Source organism: Dermacentor andersoni, chromosome 3 (genome assembly GCF_023375885.2).
Source record: "Dermacentor andersoni chromosome 3, qqDerAnde1_hic_scaffold, whole genome shotgun sequence".
Classification (NCBI taxonomy): domain Eukaryota; kingdom Metazoa; phylum Arthropoda; class Arachnida; order Ixodida; family Ixodidae; genus Dermacentor; species Dermacentor andersoni.
Genome location: NC_092816.1, coordinates 18385872 through 18407009, shown reverse-complemented (window position 1 = coordinate 18407009; position 21138 = coordinate 18385872). Strand labels below are relative to the sequence as shown.

The 21138-nt window shown below is 42.2% G+C and overlaps 2 protein-coding genes across 9 annotated transcripts in view; one reads left to right on the top strand and one right to left on the bottom strand.

Annotated features, from left to right (window-relative positions):
- The window catches only part of LOC129382134 (uncharacterized), a 43110-nt gene that overhangs the window by 9197 nt on the left and 12775 nt on the right, over nucleotides 1–21138 (top strand). For 2 of the 7 annotated variants that reach the window (XR_011893281.1, XR_008610214.2), the window contains 2 exons: nucleotides 2876–2984; nucleotides 20282–20354. Coding sequence is in view for 1 of the 7 variants with exons in the window: in XM_072287080.1 (XP_072143181.1) it covers nucleotides 2876–2984; nucleotides 5155–5201 (156 nt within the window). In the remaining 6 variants the exon portion in view is untranslated. Of the gene's footprint in view, nucleotides 1–75; nucleotides 167–2875; nucleotides 2985–5154; nucleotides 8321–20281; nucleotides 20355–21138 lie in introns of those variants that run through there. The other 5 variants (XR_011893279.1, XR_011893280.1, XR_011893278.1 and 2 more) reach the window with 4 other exon arrangements.
- The window catches only part of coro (protein coronin), a 45805-nt gene that overhangs the window by 16332 nt on the left and 8335 nt on the right, over nucleotides 1–21138 (bottom strand). For both annotated transcript variants that reach the window (XM_055065545.2, XM_050169141.3), the window contains exons 4-11: nucleotides 18868–19043; nucleotides 17857–17973; nucleotides 17572–17676; nucleotides 13726–13871; nucleotides 12313–12373; nucleotides 10791–10892; nucleotides 8697–8834; nucleotides 174–362 (exon numbers count right to left, since the gene is read on the bottom strand). In XM_055065545.2, the coding sequence (XP_054921520.1) occupies nucleotides 174–362; nucleotides 8697–8834; nucleotides 10791–10892; nucleotides 12313–12373; nucleotides 13726–13871; nucleotides 17572–17676; nucleotides 17857–17973; nucleotides 18868–19043 (1034 nt within the window). The remainder of the gene's footprint in view (nucleotides 1–173; nucleotides 363–8696; nucleotides 8835–10790; nucleotides 10893–12312; nucleotides 12374–13725; nucleotides 13872–17571; nucleotides 17677–17856; nucleotides 17974–18867; nucleotides 19044–21138) is intronic.

Below are 21138 nucleotides of genomic sequence, written 5' to 3'. Positions count from 1 at the left end.
TACATCAACAATGCACTACACTCGCTCACGCTTCAAGATTCCAACAAACTTCAACAATGCCACTTTTGTATGCAGGCAAGAACAGCAAGCCGCAACACCATCGTTTTCACCACAATATAGGACAATGGCTGGCTAGCCTGCTTGAAACAGTAAAGCCCAAATTAGATGCCTACTTCGTGGTGATTGTTGCTCTGTTTCTGATCACCCGGTGGAGGTGTCGGTGGCGTGTTGGGGCGGTCGACGGAGGTATCCTCCTTGCTACTTTCCAACCGCGACTCGAGCTCCTTGATGCGTTTCTCGTGCTTCACCACAACAGACTTGAGCTTCCTGATTTCATCCAACAGCTCGTCCAACTTTGCATCCTGCACATGCATGGCAAAATGTCATAAAAAGTTAAAATCATCACTTCTTCATTCATTTGCACAACAGATAGTGGCTGATGCCAGAAGCTGCAGTGAGTGTCTCTATTATATTTAACAAGACAAAAAACTTCAAAACTGAAGTACACCAAGGTGAATACTGCCTCCATCTAAGTAAGATGCCTCTCTTGTCTTTGTAGCAGTGGAAGCACCTGAGTGCAACAGCAACACAATGGGCACTTCGGCCTGCAACACGATGGAAGAATATTGGATCAGCTGATATTGCACTCAGCTATAGCTTCAGGCTTCTGTGTGTCTCTCTCCTGATTATTGTAGTTATTGCTCATCCCATCAATCCGGTTAAGTACATACATGTAGATGCAAGAGATGAGAGATTTATAAAAACAGTAATGATACATTTCACCAAACAGAAAAGCCACAGCAGCAGCTAAATAACAAGGAAGGTTCACCATAGTTCAAAAACTTTGCAAGAGAAAAAATCAATTCTGAGGTTTTGTATGCCAAAACGACAACCACATTATGAGGGACGCTGTAGTTGGGGGCTCTGGATTAATTTTTGTCCACCTGAAGTTTGTGAACGTGCACCTGAAAGTGCACAAGCGCTTTTACAATTCGCCGCCATCGAAATTCAGCCGCCGTGGTAGGAGTCGAGCCCATGGCTTCAAGCTATGCAGTACAACATGTGACATAGCCACTAAGCTACCACAGCAGGTGAATTTTACAAGAGAAAAAGCCATAAGTCACTTGTAGTTTTGTAACGAAAGCTTTCTCTAAGATAAAGAACCATACTTTTCAAACTCTGCCACACCATGATCTATCATAAACACAAATCACTGCACTGCAACAACTCCTTCCACTACCACTGCAGGTTTTTGTGACACAACATTGTTTCTAACACCAGTGCATTAAGAGCAGTCCAGGCAACCAAAGAAAGTCGAAATTTTTTCAGCAGCAATATTTTCACAGCACTATTCAATCAATACATTGGTGAAAATCTTAATGTTGCACCGATGAAACAGACACTGTGAACTTGCATTGCTGGTTTTGCCTTCCCTTTCCTTTCTAGGAGCAACAATACAATCCGTCTGAATTCAGTGCACTACACAAAAACAGCACCAAAACAGGGATGAGCTGAACTGAAGATCGTTCTAAATGCAAAGCATTTCTTTGCATATATCTGTACCCGCCGTGGTTGCTCAGTGGCTATGGTGTTGGGCTGCTGAGCACGAGGTCGCGGGATCGAATCCCAGCCACGGAGGCCCCGTTTCGATGGGGGCGAAATGCAATAACACCCATGGTACTTAGATTTAGGTGCACGTTAAAGAACCCCAGGTGGTCGAAATTTCCGGAGTCCCCCACTATGGCGTGCCTCATAATCAGAAAGTGGTTTTGGCATGGAAAACCCCATAATTTAATTAACTGCGTATATCTCTTCGTCAGCATGATCACATCTATGCCACATTTATGCCATCATTCAGGTATATCAGCAAGTAATCATTTTGTGTTCAAAAAGCTATCTCACAGTCACAGGCAAAAATTTGAACACCACAAAATAAACAAAAATTTTAATTTAGTCTAGCACAGCTTCACAACATGCAATCGTTTCATGCACTGCATTGGTTCAATATGTGCATGCCGAAGCTGCAAAGGCTTTTTTTTTTCTTTTTTTCTTCCAGTCATATTGGTCTCCAAACTTTTGCTCGCAACTTTACTCCTTGGTAGCTTGTAATAAACCAAACAGGTTAAATGTATGTGCTGAAGAATAGATCTGTCAGTACTTTAGGTACTCTGTGCCTCTCAGAATTCTTAAAGAAATGCTGTTCCAAACTCGCACAATGAACAGTACTGACAAAGTTTGAGCAGGGCTGAATGAACAAAGCAAGTCAAAGACATGATGCTTTTGTGAACCAGACTCTCTATTGAAAAGTTAAGTGCTTGAGGGGTCAGTGTGAAAAGGCACGTACAGTCCACCACAAGTCTATAAAACACACAATTTGAGAAAAAGATAAAGCTTCCTCACGATTCAACCACACAGCATGAAGACTAGATATAAAAAAAGTATTCAATGCACTTTTGAATCCAAGGAAGGATTCATTAGTACCAGCAAAAAATGCTTTCTCTTTGATACGATGCTTTACCAACTTTTGCATTCAGGGGTGATCCCAATGTTGTGGAGCTATTCCTTATGCTATTTCTCACATTTTTTCCTATTAGATGAATTCTGTAACAAACACAAATTTTCCATATGCAGCTTATGCTTCTTTCTTTATAAATGCTACGCACTATCATGCAACAGAGCCGTTGTTTTATAGAATGCTTTCTTTTTTTTTTTTTTTTTTAAGAGAATGACAGAGCCTTGACACCACAAGTCTTAGTGTGGTTTCTTGTTGAGCTGCTAAATGCACTTGTTCTCATATAAAAAATGGTAGGCGACCCTAACCTTTGACTTCGATGTCTCTTAGTGGCACTCACTTCTCGGCTTTGGTGTTCTTTAGTTTAAGCAAGCGAACATCTTTCCCCTGGCACGATATGCGAGCGAGGAGCAAGGGAGGGCGAGGATGGATGGATGGATCTTTGCTATGACATCCCCTTTGGAACGGGGTGGTGAGTTGTGCCACCAAGCTTTTATTATATTGCCTAATGTACTGCCTACGTTAAAAAAAGAGAAAGGAAAGCAAAAAAATATCCCACGATGAATTCTCATAACCAAACTTTCTGAACCTCTATTGTGAACTTTGCTTTTGCAAGCCTTCGTTGTTTGTCGTTTCCCTACTTTTCTTCCAGCAATCTTTCAATCGCTGCTTACTAATCTCTACTGCGGACATGTTTACTTTCCCCCTACTCTCGCTGAACTCAACGGCTTCAAGGAGGTCAGAGATGCCTAAATTGACCGCTAAGCAGATGTCTTGACATGCTAATAAAACATGCTCCATCGTTTCCCTAGCTTTACCACAGCCATGCACATGCTTCTTCTTTCTTCTTATATCTCGCTTTATAAGTGTATGTTCTAAGGCATCCTGATCTCACTTCGAAAACTAATGAGCTTCCCTTTGAGTTATCATAAATTGTTTCTTTCCCGATTTAGTTTTTTTCCTCTTAAGTAGTTACTCATAGAAGGTTTCTTTTTCATTGCCGCCCCCCATGAGATTATGTCAGCCTCTTTGACTTCCCACTTGACGTTCTTTGATGCCATGTTGCTCACCATACAGGCCGGATACTTGCTGGTAAGTTTCCTAGTTCTTTTCCTCCACTGTGAGCCAATGTTATTCCTGTACAAGTAGCTGAACACTCTCCCCGCCCATTTACTTTCTTCCATATCCCTCAGTCACTCTTCATTATCAATTTTACTGCGAGCTTCTCTCACTTCAATGCTTGCCGAGCCCATATCACCCTGCACAGCTTAATTTGTAGTCTTCCCGTGAGCGCCCAATGCGAGGTGTCCCATCGACCTTTGCGTGCCATCGAGTCCTGATTGCACTCCTGATTTCAACCAAACAACTGCATTTCCAAATGTAAGTCCTGGAACCATTACACATTTCCACATATCCCGGAGCCCCTCGTACCTAATGTTTCCCCATAGCGCTCTGTGTTTCATTATGGCCACATTTCTCTTCCCCTCTTCTTGTCTTTGTTTTTTCTTGTGTTTCCATATGTGTATCTATCACCTTCGTTTATCCATATACCAAGGTATTTATATTCTTTTATCCGGGGTATTTCCTGGCCCTGAATAGAAACTGTCTGTTGATTGTTTTCATTGAATACCATAATAACTGATTTTTTAATGCTAAATTTCAGACCTAGATTCTCGCCTTCCTGTCCACAGATATTAGCCAGACGTTGCAAATCACTTTGCTTGTTGGCTAGCAACACAATGTTGTCCGCACAAAACAAACCTGGAAGCTCCTGCTCTACTACTGTACCCGCCTGTTTGTATGAGAGATTAAACCTCATATTACTTTCCTCTAGCACCCTTTCTGTCCTCACCATGTACATCACAAACAGCAGTGGAGATAAAAGGCACCCCTGCCTCAGTCCCTTGTTCATATCAACTTTCTCCTTGCTCCTCATCCTTTCCCATTCAACAAAAACTGTATTTTCTAGGTAAATATCTCTCAAAAGCTCTATAGAATTGTCGCCCAAGCCGTTCCCTTCCAGAATATCCCACAAAATGTTGCGATCTATGTTGTCATACGCTCCTGTAATGTTTAAGAAAGCCACATATAACCGTCTCCTTTCTACTCCGAATATTTCAATCGACTGAGTAAGGACGAATAAGTTATCATCCAGACGCCTACCTATTTTGAAGCCATTCTGAAGTTCTTCCAAAATGCTGTTATTCTTTGCCCCTGCTTGCAGCTTTAACTTAATTGCCTGCATTGCTAACCTGTATATTATCGATGTAATGGTCAACGGTCTATACGAGTGAATTCTACCTGCGCCAGGTGGCGCAGCATGTGCCACCTGGCGGGGCATAGCCCCTGGCGAGGGGCGCATGAAGCGCACCTTACGCGCCCTCTCCGGTGCTGACGTCAGAGCATGTAACAAACGTGAACGCGCAGCTGTCGCGAACAAGTGAACAAGTGAGCAAGCGAGCAGGTGCGTGTCGGGAGAGGAGAAGTGAGAGAGGAGAAAGTGACGACACATCCGCTTTGCTAGACAGATGTTCAGTTTATGCCAGGCAACTGCTTTCCATTTATCAATCGGTTAAATATCATGCCACCTTCTAGTGCGCGACGTCATTAGTGACGTCATTCATTCTGCTTTCTACTTCCAGGTTTCCGGGAATTTCGCCAAAGTTGTGCTCATGTGGCGGGTCTCTAAAGTCTATGATTCTATGCTTTGGTGTGCAGTAATCAGCGATTTCTAATTATATTCTAATTATTCTAGACACTTCAGTAACTCAGCTTGTAACTAAACTTATGCTCTGATATCATTTCCATAATGAAACCCATAAATTTTGCGCTGTACTACGATATATATGTTTATTTATTTTGAATTTCGTCCCCACTCGTCTCAGGAGGCGAACCGGAAGTGCTGCGCAAGAAACAATAGTGTCGCTTGATGCTTGTGCCACTAAAGAAACACTACTTGAGTGCAGTCAACTCCCGTTGATTCGGCCCTTATGAGATTGCAAGATTTTATCAAACTATCCAAAAGGTCAAATTAACAAATAGCAGCGAAAATAAACAATTTTTTTATTGCTTGTTTTATTGTATTGCTAGTCTGTAATGTTTCTTGTTGTTGTTGTTTGTTTCTTGTTCTTGAAGCGCAACTCAGTCAGCACGACGCAAAGAGCGCCAACATGTTTAGGCACTAGCTCAGCGCAATACAACATGAAACAAGTGGCAACGGATTTCTTCACAGGTGGAATGAGCGTCAGCTACTAACAGATAAAAACAAATTTATATAAGACAGCTTCATGCCTAGGGAAGCAGTAGCATCATCTACTGAATTTGTTGTGTTTTCTTGGCTTATATAGTAAGCGCTGCGCACCTGAGGGAGCTCTGATGCGGGTTGGTGCAGGTCGAATTAACTGAAGCAGCCTGCAACTGAAGCAACTGAAGCAGTTTGAACAAAACGAGTTTTCCTTCAATAGCAATGTATGGTTTCTCACAAAGACTATGTTGTGCATTCAAATTAGCAAGGTTACCCTTTGAGCGTCACATTTTTTCTGAAAATGTGTCCCCCCAGGGTCCCACTCTTTATTACAAATTTAAATTCTTCAGATTGACTCATTTCGAAAAAAAAGCAAGCAACCAATTTTTTAGGTGACAATGAAGTGACAAATATATTAATGTGTGCAGATTTAAACATGGTTTATTACTGAATACATGAGAAACCTGAAACATGAGAAACCTGAAACATGAGAAACCTGAAACATGAGAAACCTTTTTTACTGATGTAATAATCTTCACAGAACTTAGTTTAATGTTTTAAATAGGTTGTATGCCACTGGGGCCTGCATTTTGAAAATTCCCTTTCATTTGCCACATTTATCATGTGTCGTTTCGAGGGTTTGAACACAGCCAAGACGACAGTGTGGTGACCCTTGAGCAATGTCTGAACTAGGAACGAAGGGCCAGAAGAATGGAAAATGAAGTGGTTCGTTAGAGTGAAGTGGTGCCAGGACAAATGGCCATAGCGAGAGTGAGACATGGCATGTCAGTGCCCACAGGCAATCAAATGGAGTGAAGCATACGCATCAAAAAAGAAAACAAGCGAAAAACTTGCAGTAATAAATTCCTAGATGGCTAGATGAGTTTCTCTCAGTTCTCGTGTCTCTCACGCACATGCAGCAGCATTGCCAGTTTTTGAGTGCCCGCCTGTAAACAAAGTAGTTGCATGCCTATGGGAGAGCCATGCAGGCGAGCACCTCACAGCAGCACTTTGAGTAATAAAAACGAGATAGAAATCACTTTTCTTATTGGCCAACATCAAGAATGGGGCTGAGAGATGGAGTAGCACACTGTGGTATAAAGGTTATAAACAGGGATAAAATGCCTCAGAAAGGCTGGCCGGCATTTCGATACGAAGACCTATTTTCGTCAAAGGCGGCCTTGTCATCCTCGGCAGGCTAGTTTTAACGGATTAGTAGAGTGACGTCACATGCGCTCGTTGTCGGTGGCGGCTGGCTGTATAGGGAAAGACTTACGAATGACAATAGCTGTAACTTAAACCAGACATTCTCATATCATTAACAAAAGCACAAAACACATTATGCCACCAGCTAACCACAATTCTTAACCTCACCAGTTCCTCCGTTTACATTTCTTCCCTGCCTCTCCCCTACTGCTTAATTTATTGTCCTCTTCCACGCTTTTAAGCATATATAGACTATACAAGCCCTTTTCCTATGTGTACTTGCCCCCTTCCGCTTTTTCCCCTCCCCCTCCCACTTGTTCTTCCACGTTTATTTTTACTTTCTTTTTTTTTTTCTTTATTTCATTTAAAGGCCCTCACTGAGACATTCCAAAGTCACAGATGCCAGGATACCTTTTTCAGCGCCTCGACCACACAGGGTCACGCCAATTATGTATATCGCTGTGCCGACGCCTAAGCCGATATGCTGAGGCTAATGTCCCTTGAAAGACCAAACCGCTGGCTTCCAACTACACTATCCATTGCCCCCAGACTCCGTGGCGCCATATTAACACCTTCAAAATTACCTAACGCATTGCTGCTATGCTACTCAAGTGATTCTTTCAACTCGTGTCTTTTTGTTATTCGCACCCTGACTGGCTCACAGGATCTTCTAAAACCACAAACGCATGCCACCAACAACGTCCCTGAAGGCTCCCTAACCTTTCGCTCCCGCAACACCCTCCTATGGCCTTCTTTGATCCTCGTTTTTTTTTCTTTTCTTTTTTTCTCTCTCTCTCTCTATTTTTTTTTTTGCCGCCTTCCCACTTTCCTGCTCTAGTCCCCTCATCTTAGAAACCATGCCTAGAGACAGCAAGCGAAAGCGCTCATTTTCTTTTCAGTCTCTCCCTTTACAGCCAGCCGCCACTGACAATGACTGCACGACTTCACTCTACTAACCTGTTAAAACTAACCTGCCGAGAATGACAAGGCCGCCTTTGATGAAGACAGGTCCCCCTATCGAAACGTTGGCCAGCCTTTCTGAGGCACCTTGTCCCTGTTTATACCCTTTTTTTTTCCCACTGGCCGTAACTCGTAACGACATATGCGAGAATGTCAATCATAAAGTTTGCTAGCACGGTTCTGAGTATACAGCAGTAGACTAGGCGAAGCGGGAATACTCCCAAAGTACTGTGGTGGCAGCCACCATAGAGTGAAGCAAAAAATCAGTTTAGGCAGAAACTGAAATGCCTCGCCAGTACAATGCTACATGACATTTCATTCTAAAAGAGGCAAGTTTTTTTCAGACATTTAATCTATGTTATACGTGTAAGGCCGTGACGAATTGTGATTTGTTTCTGCCGCCATACTTTTCAGGCAATGACCCTCAAAGGGTTAAGGGGAGTCAACTGTACAAGGGAAAAGAGAGTCACACAGACCAATGTGCACAAGTGCTTAAGAATCCTTTCCAAACTTGCCCAAAATACTCAAAGTAGCTTTAGAAAAACACTGCAGCCTGAGACTTGTATGCAACATTACGCCCATATATTATTCTTATTGTGCTGTAGTGCATCTGCTGCATGTCCGTTAAGCTCATGGCCATGAGCTTTCTCGTGAAACAGGATAACATCTTTATAACTTTCTTATATCCCCTCATAAAGAATAAAAACTGCTCACTTATTCAAGAAGTTCCAATGTTAGCATAGAAAATGCCAATGCAATGCGTGGCCAACTTACTGATACCACTGGGGACACGGACTGTTCACTTCCCTTTTGTGCTACTGGCCTTTCAGGCATTTTGTTAAGGATGTTGGGCTTCTTAGTCACCGAGAAGTCCTGCTTCGTGCTGGCTGTATAGCCTTCTTTCAAGTTGATCTGTAAGAAAGCAGTCAACAATGAATAATCACGAACCGAAACACATCCTGATGAAAAGTAAACATAATGCTTCCCTGGAATGATTGAAGCCAGGTTATTTGAACTAAAACAAAAACTCTAAAACAGGAAAACAATATTTTTTAATATATAGAGTTAAACCTCGATATAATAAAGTAGGTAAAATCAGCAATTTGCTTCATTATATTGAAATTTCGTTGTATTGAAATTCGACCTTTTATGCAAATAAGTACAGTTGCCGATCTGCTTTTCTTACAAGAAAAGGGGCTGCATAATTTCCGCATTATTGGGCAATCGAAAAGAAAAAAGCATATTTGAATGAGAAAACAATTTATTTTGATTAATCTTAGAGTCGGTGATGATGATATGGTTTCATGCCACATTGACAATTCTTCACATCAGCGGTAAGAATTAAGCAAAACCAGCCACGCCTTCGCGTGCACTCCGCCCCCGCAGCTGATAGCGTTGCCCACACTGAGACAACGCTATCATGCTGCTGACGCTATCAGCGCTGGCAGCGGGGCAGCATACTTCACCTACCTCTCGCTCCAACGATTCACCGAAAGTCAAGATTATGCAACCTCCAATACTAAACACACAGGAAGACAGCTAACATGATGCCGCACAGTCTCGGCATGCCCACTATTCGCACACGCAGCAGATTACCTCTAAAGCAGGGTGCACGGCTAGTATGCTCTCAGACGCGCTTACAGCCCTGTGCAGCTACGGCCAAGACGCGCACCAGAAGTAGCAAAGCACCAACTTACTCCCCCACCCCACCTGCCCCTCACACGCGCTTAATCGCGTTACCGCGAGTGAGCTCCCCTCCCCCTCTTTCCCTCTGCTCACGCGGCAAGGCGGCACTCGTGAAACCACCATCTTTCTTGTCTCACCCTCGTACACTTTCACTCGCACTTGAAGCACAAAGTGCGCAGGCTGCGATAGGATCTTATCGCACTTGGATGTTATATGGAACATGATGCGGCTCCACTTTGGGGGTCGCTCTTGTGGTCCCAGGAAGCAAATTTCGTTATATTGAAATTGCATACAAACAGGCTTTGTTATATTGAGGTTCTAAATACATGGTGTTCTATGGACAAGAGGTTATGAAAAGTTTAATGCTTTGTTATATCAAGAATTTCATTATGTTGAAGTTCGTTATGTTGAGGATTAACTGTATATAGCTTTAATTGTATTGGGAAGGCAGTTGTAGCTTTTGGTGGGCTGAAGGGCAATAGGACCAGAGGCACAGCACCATATGATGGCTGCGAGTACCAGGTGCAGCCCAAGCCAAAGCTCTCGACATAATCTCTACCACAGAAGTTCATGTTTTAAATTCAGTAATTATAGCTCAAGTTCCTCACAGGATTTCTTTCATGCTTCCTGAGAAGATGCTATCTGTCAGGACTGTTCTAAGAACTGACTAAGTAATTTTTACTGATGAAACACACAATCCTTGACTCAAAAAAATTGCCAGAGTTTTTCGCTGCAATTGCGAAATGTGACTTTGCCAAATTCAGGTTCAACTGTATTAGCAATTAATGAAATTTAAAAGTGGCAATTACTGTGGGAGTAAAGAAAGGGTTCACAAATAAACTTGAAGGTAACAATGCTAAATACAAAATCAAGACGAGAGGAGACAAACACGGTGCTGAATAACAAACAATTTTTATTGCATGTGACATCAATATATACTATCTCCTCTTGTCTTGGCCCTACTTTTAGCACTGTTACCTTCAAGTTTCAGTATGTACCAACCAACCCAATTCAGAAGCTTCATCACAAATATTTCTGCATAGGTTCAGCACAGTAGAACAGTAAGCTCAACAAGTTCTACACTGCCAACGGTGCTAAGCAACTTTCAAATTGGTGTTTATACAGCTGTGAGTAAAACTACATGAAGACAAAAGAAATTCTTATATTTTGAGAAATTCTTACAAGAATTGGGTCAGCATCTTTTCCTTCTGCCCACTCCTCAGCTGATATGGCAGGGGTGTCGCCGGGTGTCTCAGGGTACAGATCTTGCTGGAATAGATCTGACTGAAATGACAAAACCAAAAACGCAACGTGTTCAGATGAGCAGAGCACAATATGTAAACTTCATTATGGGACCCTCATAACTTGGTTAAGCTGTGGACATATTTGATAACTTATTGCACAAAAAAAATTTTCTCAATACTAATACTCCTCATGAAAGGTGACAAGACTGGTAAGGAGATTCAAAATTTATACTGAACATTGAGGAATAAAAGTTATCCTTTTCACAGGATCGTGGAACTACCTTGCATTTAGAGTCATGGAGGTTTAGTTTGCAATTCCTTCAGGCTAAAGTACAGAAAAACAAAAACAAATTGTTTCAAGTAACTGAAACTACATCATCGGCACAGAAAAAAAAAAAGACGGCTATCCACACAGTTCCACTTGTACGCAATCATTATATTGGGCATTACTATGTCACAGATGTTATGAAGACAGCATGGACCAAACTACATGGAAAACCCCCTAGTAAAAGATTGGAAGAGATAAATGTATGTGCTAGATGGCTAGCCTTACTTCAATGATTACTGCAATGGATGTTAGAGAGCAAGGCTTTAATTTTTCACAATGAAAACAATAAATCTACGCAAACACTGCAGACAGCGTGAAAGAAAAGTCTCCCTCCATTCCACCCTGTGATAGTGGATGCACAGGAAAGCTTGTGCAGATGTTAGACAAGTACCAACAGCGGAACTTTTAGACTATGTTACACAAGCACCAGCACCACAAGCGACATACGTCACGCACTTATGCACGTGTGCGACGTACAACATACATCCTCATTCTAGACCATCCACCAAGCGCAAGTGCCTTACTGAACTAAATTAATGTTTAAAAGTAATAAGCGTCAGAAAATGCGTAAAGTACGACTTACACACAAGCTGCAGACATAATAGCTTCAGATTGTAATACGAATATAAAAGAAAACATAATTCTGTCATGTAGAAACTGAAAGACAAATCCTTTTTCCACCTGCTGTTAGTGGTCCATCCTCATTCATCCTTATTCTTGTAAACCCTCCGCCTGGCGCAAGTGCGTTAATGAACTAATTGAATTTCTAAAACGAAAATGTGTCAAAAATTTCGTAAAGTACAACTTACACACAACTTACAGGTATGATAGCATCGGATTGTAATGCGAATATACGAGAAAACTTAATTCTGCTACGCAGAAACTCAAACACAAAGTCCTTTTCCAGCTGGCTGTTTTTGGGTGAGCACACCTCGCAAACTCCCAACCAACTAGAGGTCAGCAGGTTCACTGTAAAAATGAGACAAGATTAGACAACACGAGTGCTTCGGTTGTCTAATCGTGTCCCCACGCTGTACATACATACCAACCAGTTCAGTTTACTACCCTTCTGTAAACAACATCCCAATGTCAGCAGTGAGCATGATTCTGTTAACACTGCATAAGGACTAACCTTGCGTGGTACTGTGAAAGAAATCACTTCACAAAGGCCCTTGGAGTGCAGCTTGTAAAACCTAGTGCAGAAAGACAATCAAACTTCAGAAGCCAGCACGCTGACCAACAACAGTTTGCAGCATGCATTTATACCAGAGTGAAATCTGTGTGAAAAAATTTACAAGAAGCAATTCAGCCCAGGCGCAGCTCTTAAACTCAATGTGCAACCAAAACATAACACTCTGCACAGGCACAATGTTCTGTCCAGCAAGTGCTGCACAAAACAGCAGGGGTGGGCAAATGTCTGTTTTTAGGCGAATGAATCAAATACAAATCAAATAGCGCTGTAAGTAAACTGAATCATTATGAAATAGTTTTCTAATAATAAACAGGGCTTTTCACCATTAATATGTTGGAAAAAGTGAAGGATGCACACATCCTAGTTTTTGGTACTACACTGGACATTATTAAGCATGGTTTATTAACAGCTCAAATGAGGAATTAAGAAGGAATAAGTAATTTGTTCACATACTTAAAGGCTCTTTAAAGCCTATCTGGTCATTTTTGTGTTTTATATCCACTATGCCCGCTCCAGTTTCAGTTTCATGCTCAATTATGCATAGCTGGCGACTTGAATCGAAAGACAAGATTCAGTCTATTAGAAAGTTTCCAATATTTACACACCCATACACAACATGAAATTCGTCACATTTGCAGAAAAGAGAAGAGTTTCATACAATATTACTAAAGGCATAACTGGCACTGGTATATGCACTTTCTGCCAGTGCATCAGTTCAGACAGCACTTTGGTTTGTGTAAACGGTCTCTTTCGCTTCGATCATCCCTGTGGTTTTCTATAAGCTCCTTGCCTAATACTGTCATACCTGTCATATAGTGTGATAGTCTGTCATAGCCTTTCATACTGTTGACTTCATGTCAGCCAGGCTTGTTCACAGGAAGGCACATGAGCACAAGGCCCTGCCAACATGACAGATGACAATGCAATAATGGATCAATCTCACCATGCTCACTGCATGTGTACACTTCTGCCAGCACCATTACACTAACAGTCACTGCAACATTGACACCACTTTTTGCAAATAAGTGAGTAAGTAATAAAGGATAGTACCAATCAAAGCAGTATATGGCACTTTCAATCACTTGTCCCATTCAGAGTACAAAGGACTATGACTACCAGTAACTTCTGCTGCAGCTGTGAAGTAGTAAAATTTATGATGGCACAGCAAAAGTCAGTGACATTGGTCCACTGGTTCAAAACTGCTTCACCCTTGTAAGCATTCTAAAGATGGCAAAGTATTTTGAAACCTGAACATTCAGAATGTTTTTTTATTGAGGCAATTCAGCAAGTATTTGATATGATGATGAGCAAAAAGGCACTGAGAGAGCAAAGAATTGGAAGCCGGAAACGTGCCTGGCTATCTCACACTGGTGGACATCACAACCGCGCTTTGGCATGGCACACATTCCCCGCTGTGGTTCACTCGACTGATATGTGCTGATGTAATGCACAAACGGGGGCTCGTCCGTCACCTCAAAGTACCGGATGTTGCTGTCACCCTAGAAGACAAAGAAATTTTTCACTTTGAATCAGCAACACCAACACAGAGCATTCAGTTTGTGCCGTGTCAGACATATGCCCAAGCACTTTGAAGATTCAAGACACTATGTTGGAAAATTTATTTCAAACCCCATACGAGGTCTGTTAGAAAAGTATCCAACCTTTTTTTTTTTTTTTTTGCAAACACCTGATGGATATAAAACAAGCGCGCTATCATCAGCCGACCTTGAACCTTAGTGCGCATGCGCGAATTTTTCCCGCCTGCCGATAGCGTCAGTCGCTGGGACGCAGCATTTGAATCAGGTGGTGCGCAGTGCTCTCGTTAGTTTTTTATTGCAAGAAAATCGCGGAGTGACCGGAGCAGCGCTACTGCATCAAATCTTGCCAGAAACTGGGCGACAGCCAAGTGGAAACCATTCGGAAGATTCAGACGGCTTTCGGTGACGATGCTATTAGCAGCACACAGATTAAGGAGTGGTACAACCGGTTTAAAGACGGCCGCACATCGGTGGAGAGCAAGCCACGCTCCAGTCAGCCATCAACATGCCGAAATGACCAGGTCATTGCTGAAGTGAACGCTGTGGTGATGCGGGACCGTCGTGTGACCATCCGAGAAACTGCGGAAGAGGTGGGCATCAGCACTTTTTCTGCACATTCCATTATGACCGAAGATTTGGCCATGAAGAGAGTTGTGGCGAAATTCGTGCCGAAGCTGCTCACGGTGGAGCAAAAGTAACTTCGTGTTGAAGTCTCACAGGACATGCTGGATTCCACAAACAGTGACCCCGACTTCATGAACACCATAACCACGGGTGACAAGTCTTGGGTGTACGGGTACAACCCGGAAACCAAATCCCAGTCGTCACAATGGAAGCACTGCACGTCATCATCATCATCATCATCAGCCTGGTTATGCCCACTGCAGGGCAAAGGCCTCTCCCATACTTCTCCAACAACCCCGGTCATGTACTAATTGTGGCCATGTCGTCCCTGCAAACTTCTTAATCTCATCGGCCCACCTAACTTTCTGCCGTCCCCTGCTACGCTTCCCTTCCCTTGGAATCCAGTCCGTAACCCTTAATGACCATCGGTTATCTTCCTTCCTCATTACATGTCCTGCCATTGCCCATTTCTTTTTCTTGATTTCAACTAAGATGTCATTAACTCGCGTTTGTTCCCTCACCCAATCTGCTCTTTTCTTATCCCTTAACGTTACACCCATCATTCTTCTTTCCATAGCTCGTTGCATCATCCTTAATTTCAGTAGAACCCTTTTCGTAAGCCTCCAGTGGACGTCACCAAGACCAAAGAAGGCCTGCCAAGTGCGCAGGAATGTCAAAGTGATGCTGACTGCTTTCTTTGACTCCCACGGTGTGGTACACCACGAGTATGCACCACAGGGTCAAAGAATCACCAAAGAGTACTACAGGGATGTCCTCCGTCGCCTACGTGATGCTGTGCGGTGCAAGAGACCTGAATTGTGGTCAACGGGAACTTGGCGCATCCATCATGACAATGCTCCTGCACATTCCTCGCACTTGATTCAGACTTTTTGGCGAAAAACCAGACTCCTGTAGTTCAACAGGCTCCTTACTCTCCTGATATGGCCCCCTGCGACTTCTGGCTATTTCCGAAAATCAATAGGCCATTGAAAGGAGCGCAATTTCAGACAAGAGAGGACATTATGGCTGTAAAGACAGCTGAGCTAAACTCCATTCCGAAAGAGGCCTTCTTGGAATGCTTCCAACAACGGCAGCACTGCTGGGAGAAGTGTGTGGAGTCCCAAGGGGACTACTTTGAGGGTGATTAGGTTTCCAACGCTCCAGTTATGCCAGTTTATTTTCTTCGGCCAAAGGTTGGATGCTTTTCTAACAGACCTTGTATATGGCGATTTTTTTCGTACAGTTCTAACTAAAAAATAAACAATAAAAGAAAATCAAGCATGTTCAATCCCTTATTCTTGCTCATACATATGTGAAAATTTTTAAACCAAGATCTTACAGGTGGTAAATTCATTTAAGACATCATCTAATAGCACAAGTACACAATTATTGCACCCAGAGAAAGCCAAAGCAAACACATTCAATCAGATATATGAGACATTGAATAAGGGGGAATTCTTTCTGATGGGTTGGATTGTTTTCAAGAGAGCACAGGAACGAGACAGTAAAGCATGATTTATTTGCAGCAGGTTTAAATAGGAGTTTTGCAGTGGTTTCAGAGATGTGTAGCAAAGCCAATTTGCGAAATTACATTCATAACAAAAAGAAGAAAAGAACTCTATAGAGAATGAGTCCACTCGTAGCATGACCTCAATACTAAAGCTACAAGTCACACATCTACGATTCTTTCTTCCCCATACCTTTCTTGGGAAACCAAGTTTAGTTCTCTTCAGGGATTACACATTATAAAAAAATTTTCTTGAAATTTATGTCACTTGTTGCTTTAGATAATAATCTCTGCACTGTAAATAATTATTATTAGCTTAGTATTAGGTTCCAACAGAATACCCTGTAAACTACTAATGCTTATTGTCATAATCAGATACCCTATTTCACTGCACAGCACAGGAAACATGAACAGGCCAAGGGGACAACACCCCCTTGCATGTTCTGTGTTTTCTAGGCAGTACACTGAATTGTGCTATACTAGCAAGTCCAAGTATTTAACCTCACAAGCACCAGCATTTCTACAGACATTACACAGTAAAATTTCCTAGCATGTCCTGGCAAAACAGGGAGGACATCACCTATGCTACTACATCCAGGCTGGTGTAACATAAAACTATTCCAATTTGTTTTTATTCCAAATCAGCCATCAGCCCTCCGTGATAGCTCAAAATGTTTCGGGCTCTGCCCATACGGGCATGGCGGCCACCCATATGGGCTAGACTCGAACCATTCTTACCTATCCCAGAGGGCTCATGGCTGATTTGGAATAAAAACAGATTGCAATAGTTATACGTTATACCGGCCCTTATCACAATGTAAAAAGACACTAAGAACTGTGGGGACGCTTGACTCTCACACGTCCTCTAATATTTTCCCCACATGGCTCTCGCATCTCCTGTAATACGGCTTCTCCACGTAGCTAAGTGCCAGCAGCAGTCGATGTGGTTGCAGCATACTGTGAGTGCTGCTAACACCACCTAATGGGAGGGCTTACTAGGGTGTGAAAAGAAGTAGGCTCTTCCTTTTTTACTTGGGGTCAGCAAGCGGCGCGGACGTTTCACAGGACCATCTTGAGAAAGGCTTAGGAGTGGGGCACTGGGATGGACGAACCCATCATATTGAATGCAGCACCATTCGTGCGACTGTAAGAGGAAACAATTAGGAGCTGGTGTTCAGCATGGGAGCGAACATATTCGCTCGCAACCCAGTCGCAGTGAGTCGGGCTACCACAATTTGCTGTGCGCCCATCGGCATGTTCTATGGGTAGTAATTCGGCTAGCAGGCATTAGTGTATGAAAGGTGCAATAAATGCCCTTTGACTGTTTGCCTACTTTGCTGTCGTTCCTTTGCCCCAAGAGCATGTTTAAGACCCAACAGAACATCTCTCTGCAAATGGTGCATTCAAGTATCTCTTGAAAAGAAGTCATGACAGCCTGCCTAAAGCAAATTACTATCATGTAAGTAGGCCACATGTTACATTTTATCACAAAAAATGTGCATGTATTTGAGTAACCTACAGAACACATACCTTTGCAGCAAGATATAGCAGATTTGTATCCGGGTCATAGAAGGGCTGCAACACACCATTGCTTGTATCTAATTCTTCCAGGACCACTGGCTGGGCAAGTTCCGACTGCATTCAAAACAAATAAACTGCCTAACAGACAAGTAACAAAACTTTCTGAAACTGTTTGACCAAAAGCCAACAATCATCTAGAGTGTAGTGTGCACAGAAAAAAAAGACCTCAAATTCAGTAGCGTAAACACATTGCCACTAAGCTACCACGGCGGGTAACAAGTCGCTCTAACTGACCTCCACACGAAGGGCGTACTGCCTTTCACTCATTCTTGAGAACCCCGTTGTAAAAATGAGGCCATCCCTCAAGTAGATAGCTTTTTGCGGCTTGGCACCTTCATGCCCAAAGTCCTCCTGCAAGCAAAGAGAAACAAATATTCCACAGTGGCCCAGAGAAGTGGACAGATGGAAAGCAACAGGAAACAAGACAGAACAGGAGAAATGACTCCAGCAGAAGGAAGGTATGTTTCTATCGTCAAAAAATCTTCACAAATCCTTGCCTCCACCTAAGAGGACACCGCAACAAGTTTCAGGTAATCCAATATTATTACATTGGACTTTCCATAACACAGGATCACTCTGCAAACAATGAAGCTAAAACAGGAACCAGCCACTTTAAAATGGCAATGTGCTGAAAAACTAGCTCAGGATTCATACAGTACATTCAACTCAAAATTCAAGAACAATTTAAGGAGGGGGAAACTTTATTCATATACTTAAGCTAGAAAATAGTGAGATCTCCTTCTTAGGTGCAATTTCTTGCAGCTAAGCAGCTGCTGAGTTGGACACACATTTCAAGATCTTCAAGTTGCTTTTCTAAGTTTACTTTTCCACTGCAATGATGTCAGTCGCTTTGTGGCATGAGGGTTAGTACTTTCCAATTTCACCCAAAGATACTCATCATATTAAACCCAAATGGCTGAAACTTACTTTCCGCCATGCATATTTAAGAACCCAGGGTTTGAAAACGGATCCATGGTGGTTGTGATGGGAACCAACTAGCAAAACAACAAATATGGTGGTACGACTTGGTCACTTGATCTAGTGCTGAAGTGGCAGTCTAGGAGTGTCAACCATCACAAAATAAAATCCTGGTTATGTCGGTGACATACCAGCTACCACTAACTGCCTCATTTGCAAAAGTGACAATGACTGCCAATAAACATGAAATCTTAAAGAAAAATGAAGGCACAAATTGATAGATCAGCATCCAAGCAGAAAAAAAGATAACAATTCTGACACCCTTACCGCTTCCACATCCCCCGTCCTTGGATTGTACACACGAATTTTGCGGTCCTTGCAAGTTGTGACAATGCGGCTGCCATCCCAGTTCCAGCAACAGCTGAACACACTGTCTGGGTGGTCAATGCACGACAGGATTTCACCTGTGCCCACATTCCAGATGATGATCTTGCAGTCAGCTCCTGCATGCATGGAAAAAAAGTGCAAGCTCATGTACAATGTACTGATGAGTGTAGAGCTCATGCAAATTTTTGTCTCTGGTACTCAGAATTCACAGTTGGTTGCACTGGCACTTATCTACACCTCTGCGCGGTTGTTGACATAGCTTCAACTGGAACTTCCAGCTAGAGAACCACCAAAGTATTGTAAATTGTACTGTAATTGTAAATTTAATGGCTTTTTGTTAGTTTATAATGCTTCAAATTATTTAAGTGCCTTTGTTTACGAGACTCGGAGTCACAAGTGATAATTCCATTGGCTAACCACTGTTACAAACTTATTGCTTGGCGTAAGATGCACCTATATGAAATGGAACTTTCCCGAATGTTGTCACCAATTCTATAGAAAAAGAATCTTGTCTAATCAGATTGTGTGCATAACGTGAATAAAGGTGTACATTCTCGTATGCATGCAAGCACCAGTAATTACACTAGAATGTACAATGAGTCATGTAGAAATAGCTGATATATTCGAACAGTAGATCAGACTTTCACAACCAAGGACTATACTTGCCACTATCATTGTGCTTTGACCGTTGCTTGTTTTGTTAAGAACAAGTTCATCTAATAAAGAGCTAAATTTTTACCTAGCACTATCACCAGTTACATTTTTAATTGTCACTATAACGTGACAATATGTCACGCTTCGAACTTGGACACAGAGGTTAATTCATAACTGAAAAAATGTCTTCCCATGCTCTAGGTTCCTGAAATATGCCTCTTTTCTTTTATACTCAAGCAAAGGACGCTCTAATGCATCCGTTATTCCACACAGTGATAAAAAGATATAAGTGATGATGTTGACAGCGTGTCACAGATTTCCACCACCAAATTTTCATGCACAGAAATTTTAAAGGATAACATTTCCAACTTGCCATTTTCTGGCACTGAATAAAAGTTGTCCAAACACACTAATCCCTAGAAAAGCTACTGGTGAGCACCAGCAGTGCCCCCTAAATATTTTCTGTAATATGTGCTTCTATGAACCAGTTTTCGTTTCAGTACTCAGCACGTGGTTGTGTCATGGCATCATGTCACAGTGGCTGGGGCTTAGTTCCTCTGATCAATGCGAATGGCACACGCAAGCGCCACCAGAATAACCACACACAGCTGTCTCGTTTATTTTTTTATTTTTATTTTTTTAAAGCAATGTCATCATGCTTAGATAAACTGCTTCATGACATCCTCAAACTTTTCTCTAGGGTCATGACAACATGATAATGTCAATGATGGCAGATCTGGCATTTCGGGACAACTTTACTGTCAAATGAAAATGTAAGTGTTTCCCAGCCTTCATACTTGCTAAATGTGATTACATTATGTGCAAGAAGTGCGTGGTAATGTTTCCACAACTTCAATAATATGTGTCAGTACTCAACAGTGAGACCCCTTTGCCTGCAATGACTCTTTCTACAATTGCAACTCTTCTGTTGCATTGCAAGAAATTCAGTAACTCAAATCGGGGTAATCTACAAGACATTTATGTAAACACTATATGATGTTCAAAGCCTTGTTAAAATGCGTCACTAAAGATAAATACAGAAAAGATGGAAAAGTGAAATACTGTATTTACTTGATTCTAAGGCGCCCTCGATTGTAACGTGCACCCGTTTTCCATGACCAAAAAATAGAGAGTACAATACCGCGCACCTCGTGCTTTCATATAGAAATACTATTCTCTCATTTGGAAAAAACATATTTATTCAAAATACACTAAAGTTGCGATGAATAAAAACACAAATGGAAACGGCGTACCTTGCCGTCAAGGTTTTCACTGCGCCAGTACAAGTCGCATGGGGCAACAGATATCATTCGTCATCGCTATCAGACAACTCCTTATTATTATCAACAGACCAAAGCATTTCATCCTTGGTGCCGTCCATGGCATTTAAAATCCCGCACATTTTGAAGGCCTTGCTGACCATGGCAGACAGGATCATGCACCATGCATCTTTCACCCATCTAGCAAAGTCCTCCAGTGAGGCACACTTAATTTTATTGGCAGGCGTGAATTCGTGGCAGCCACTGACAAGCCATTTGGTGTAGAGCGCCCAAATTC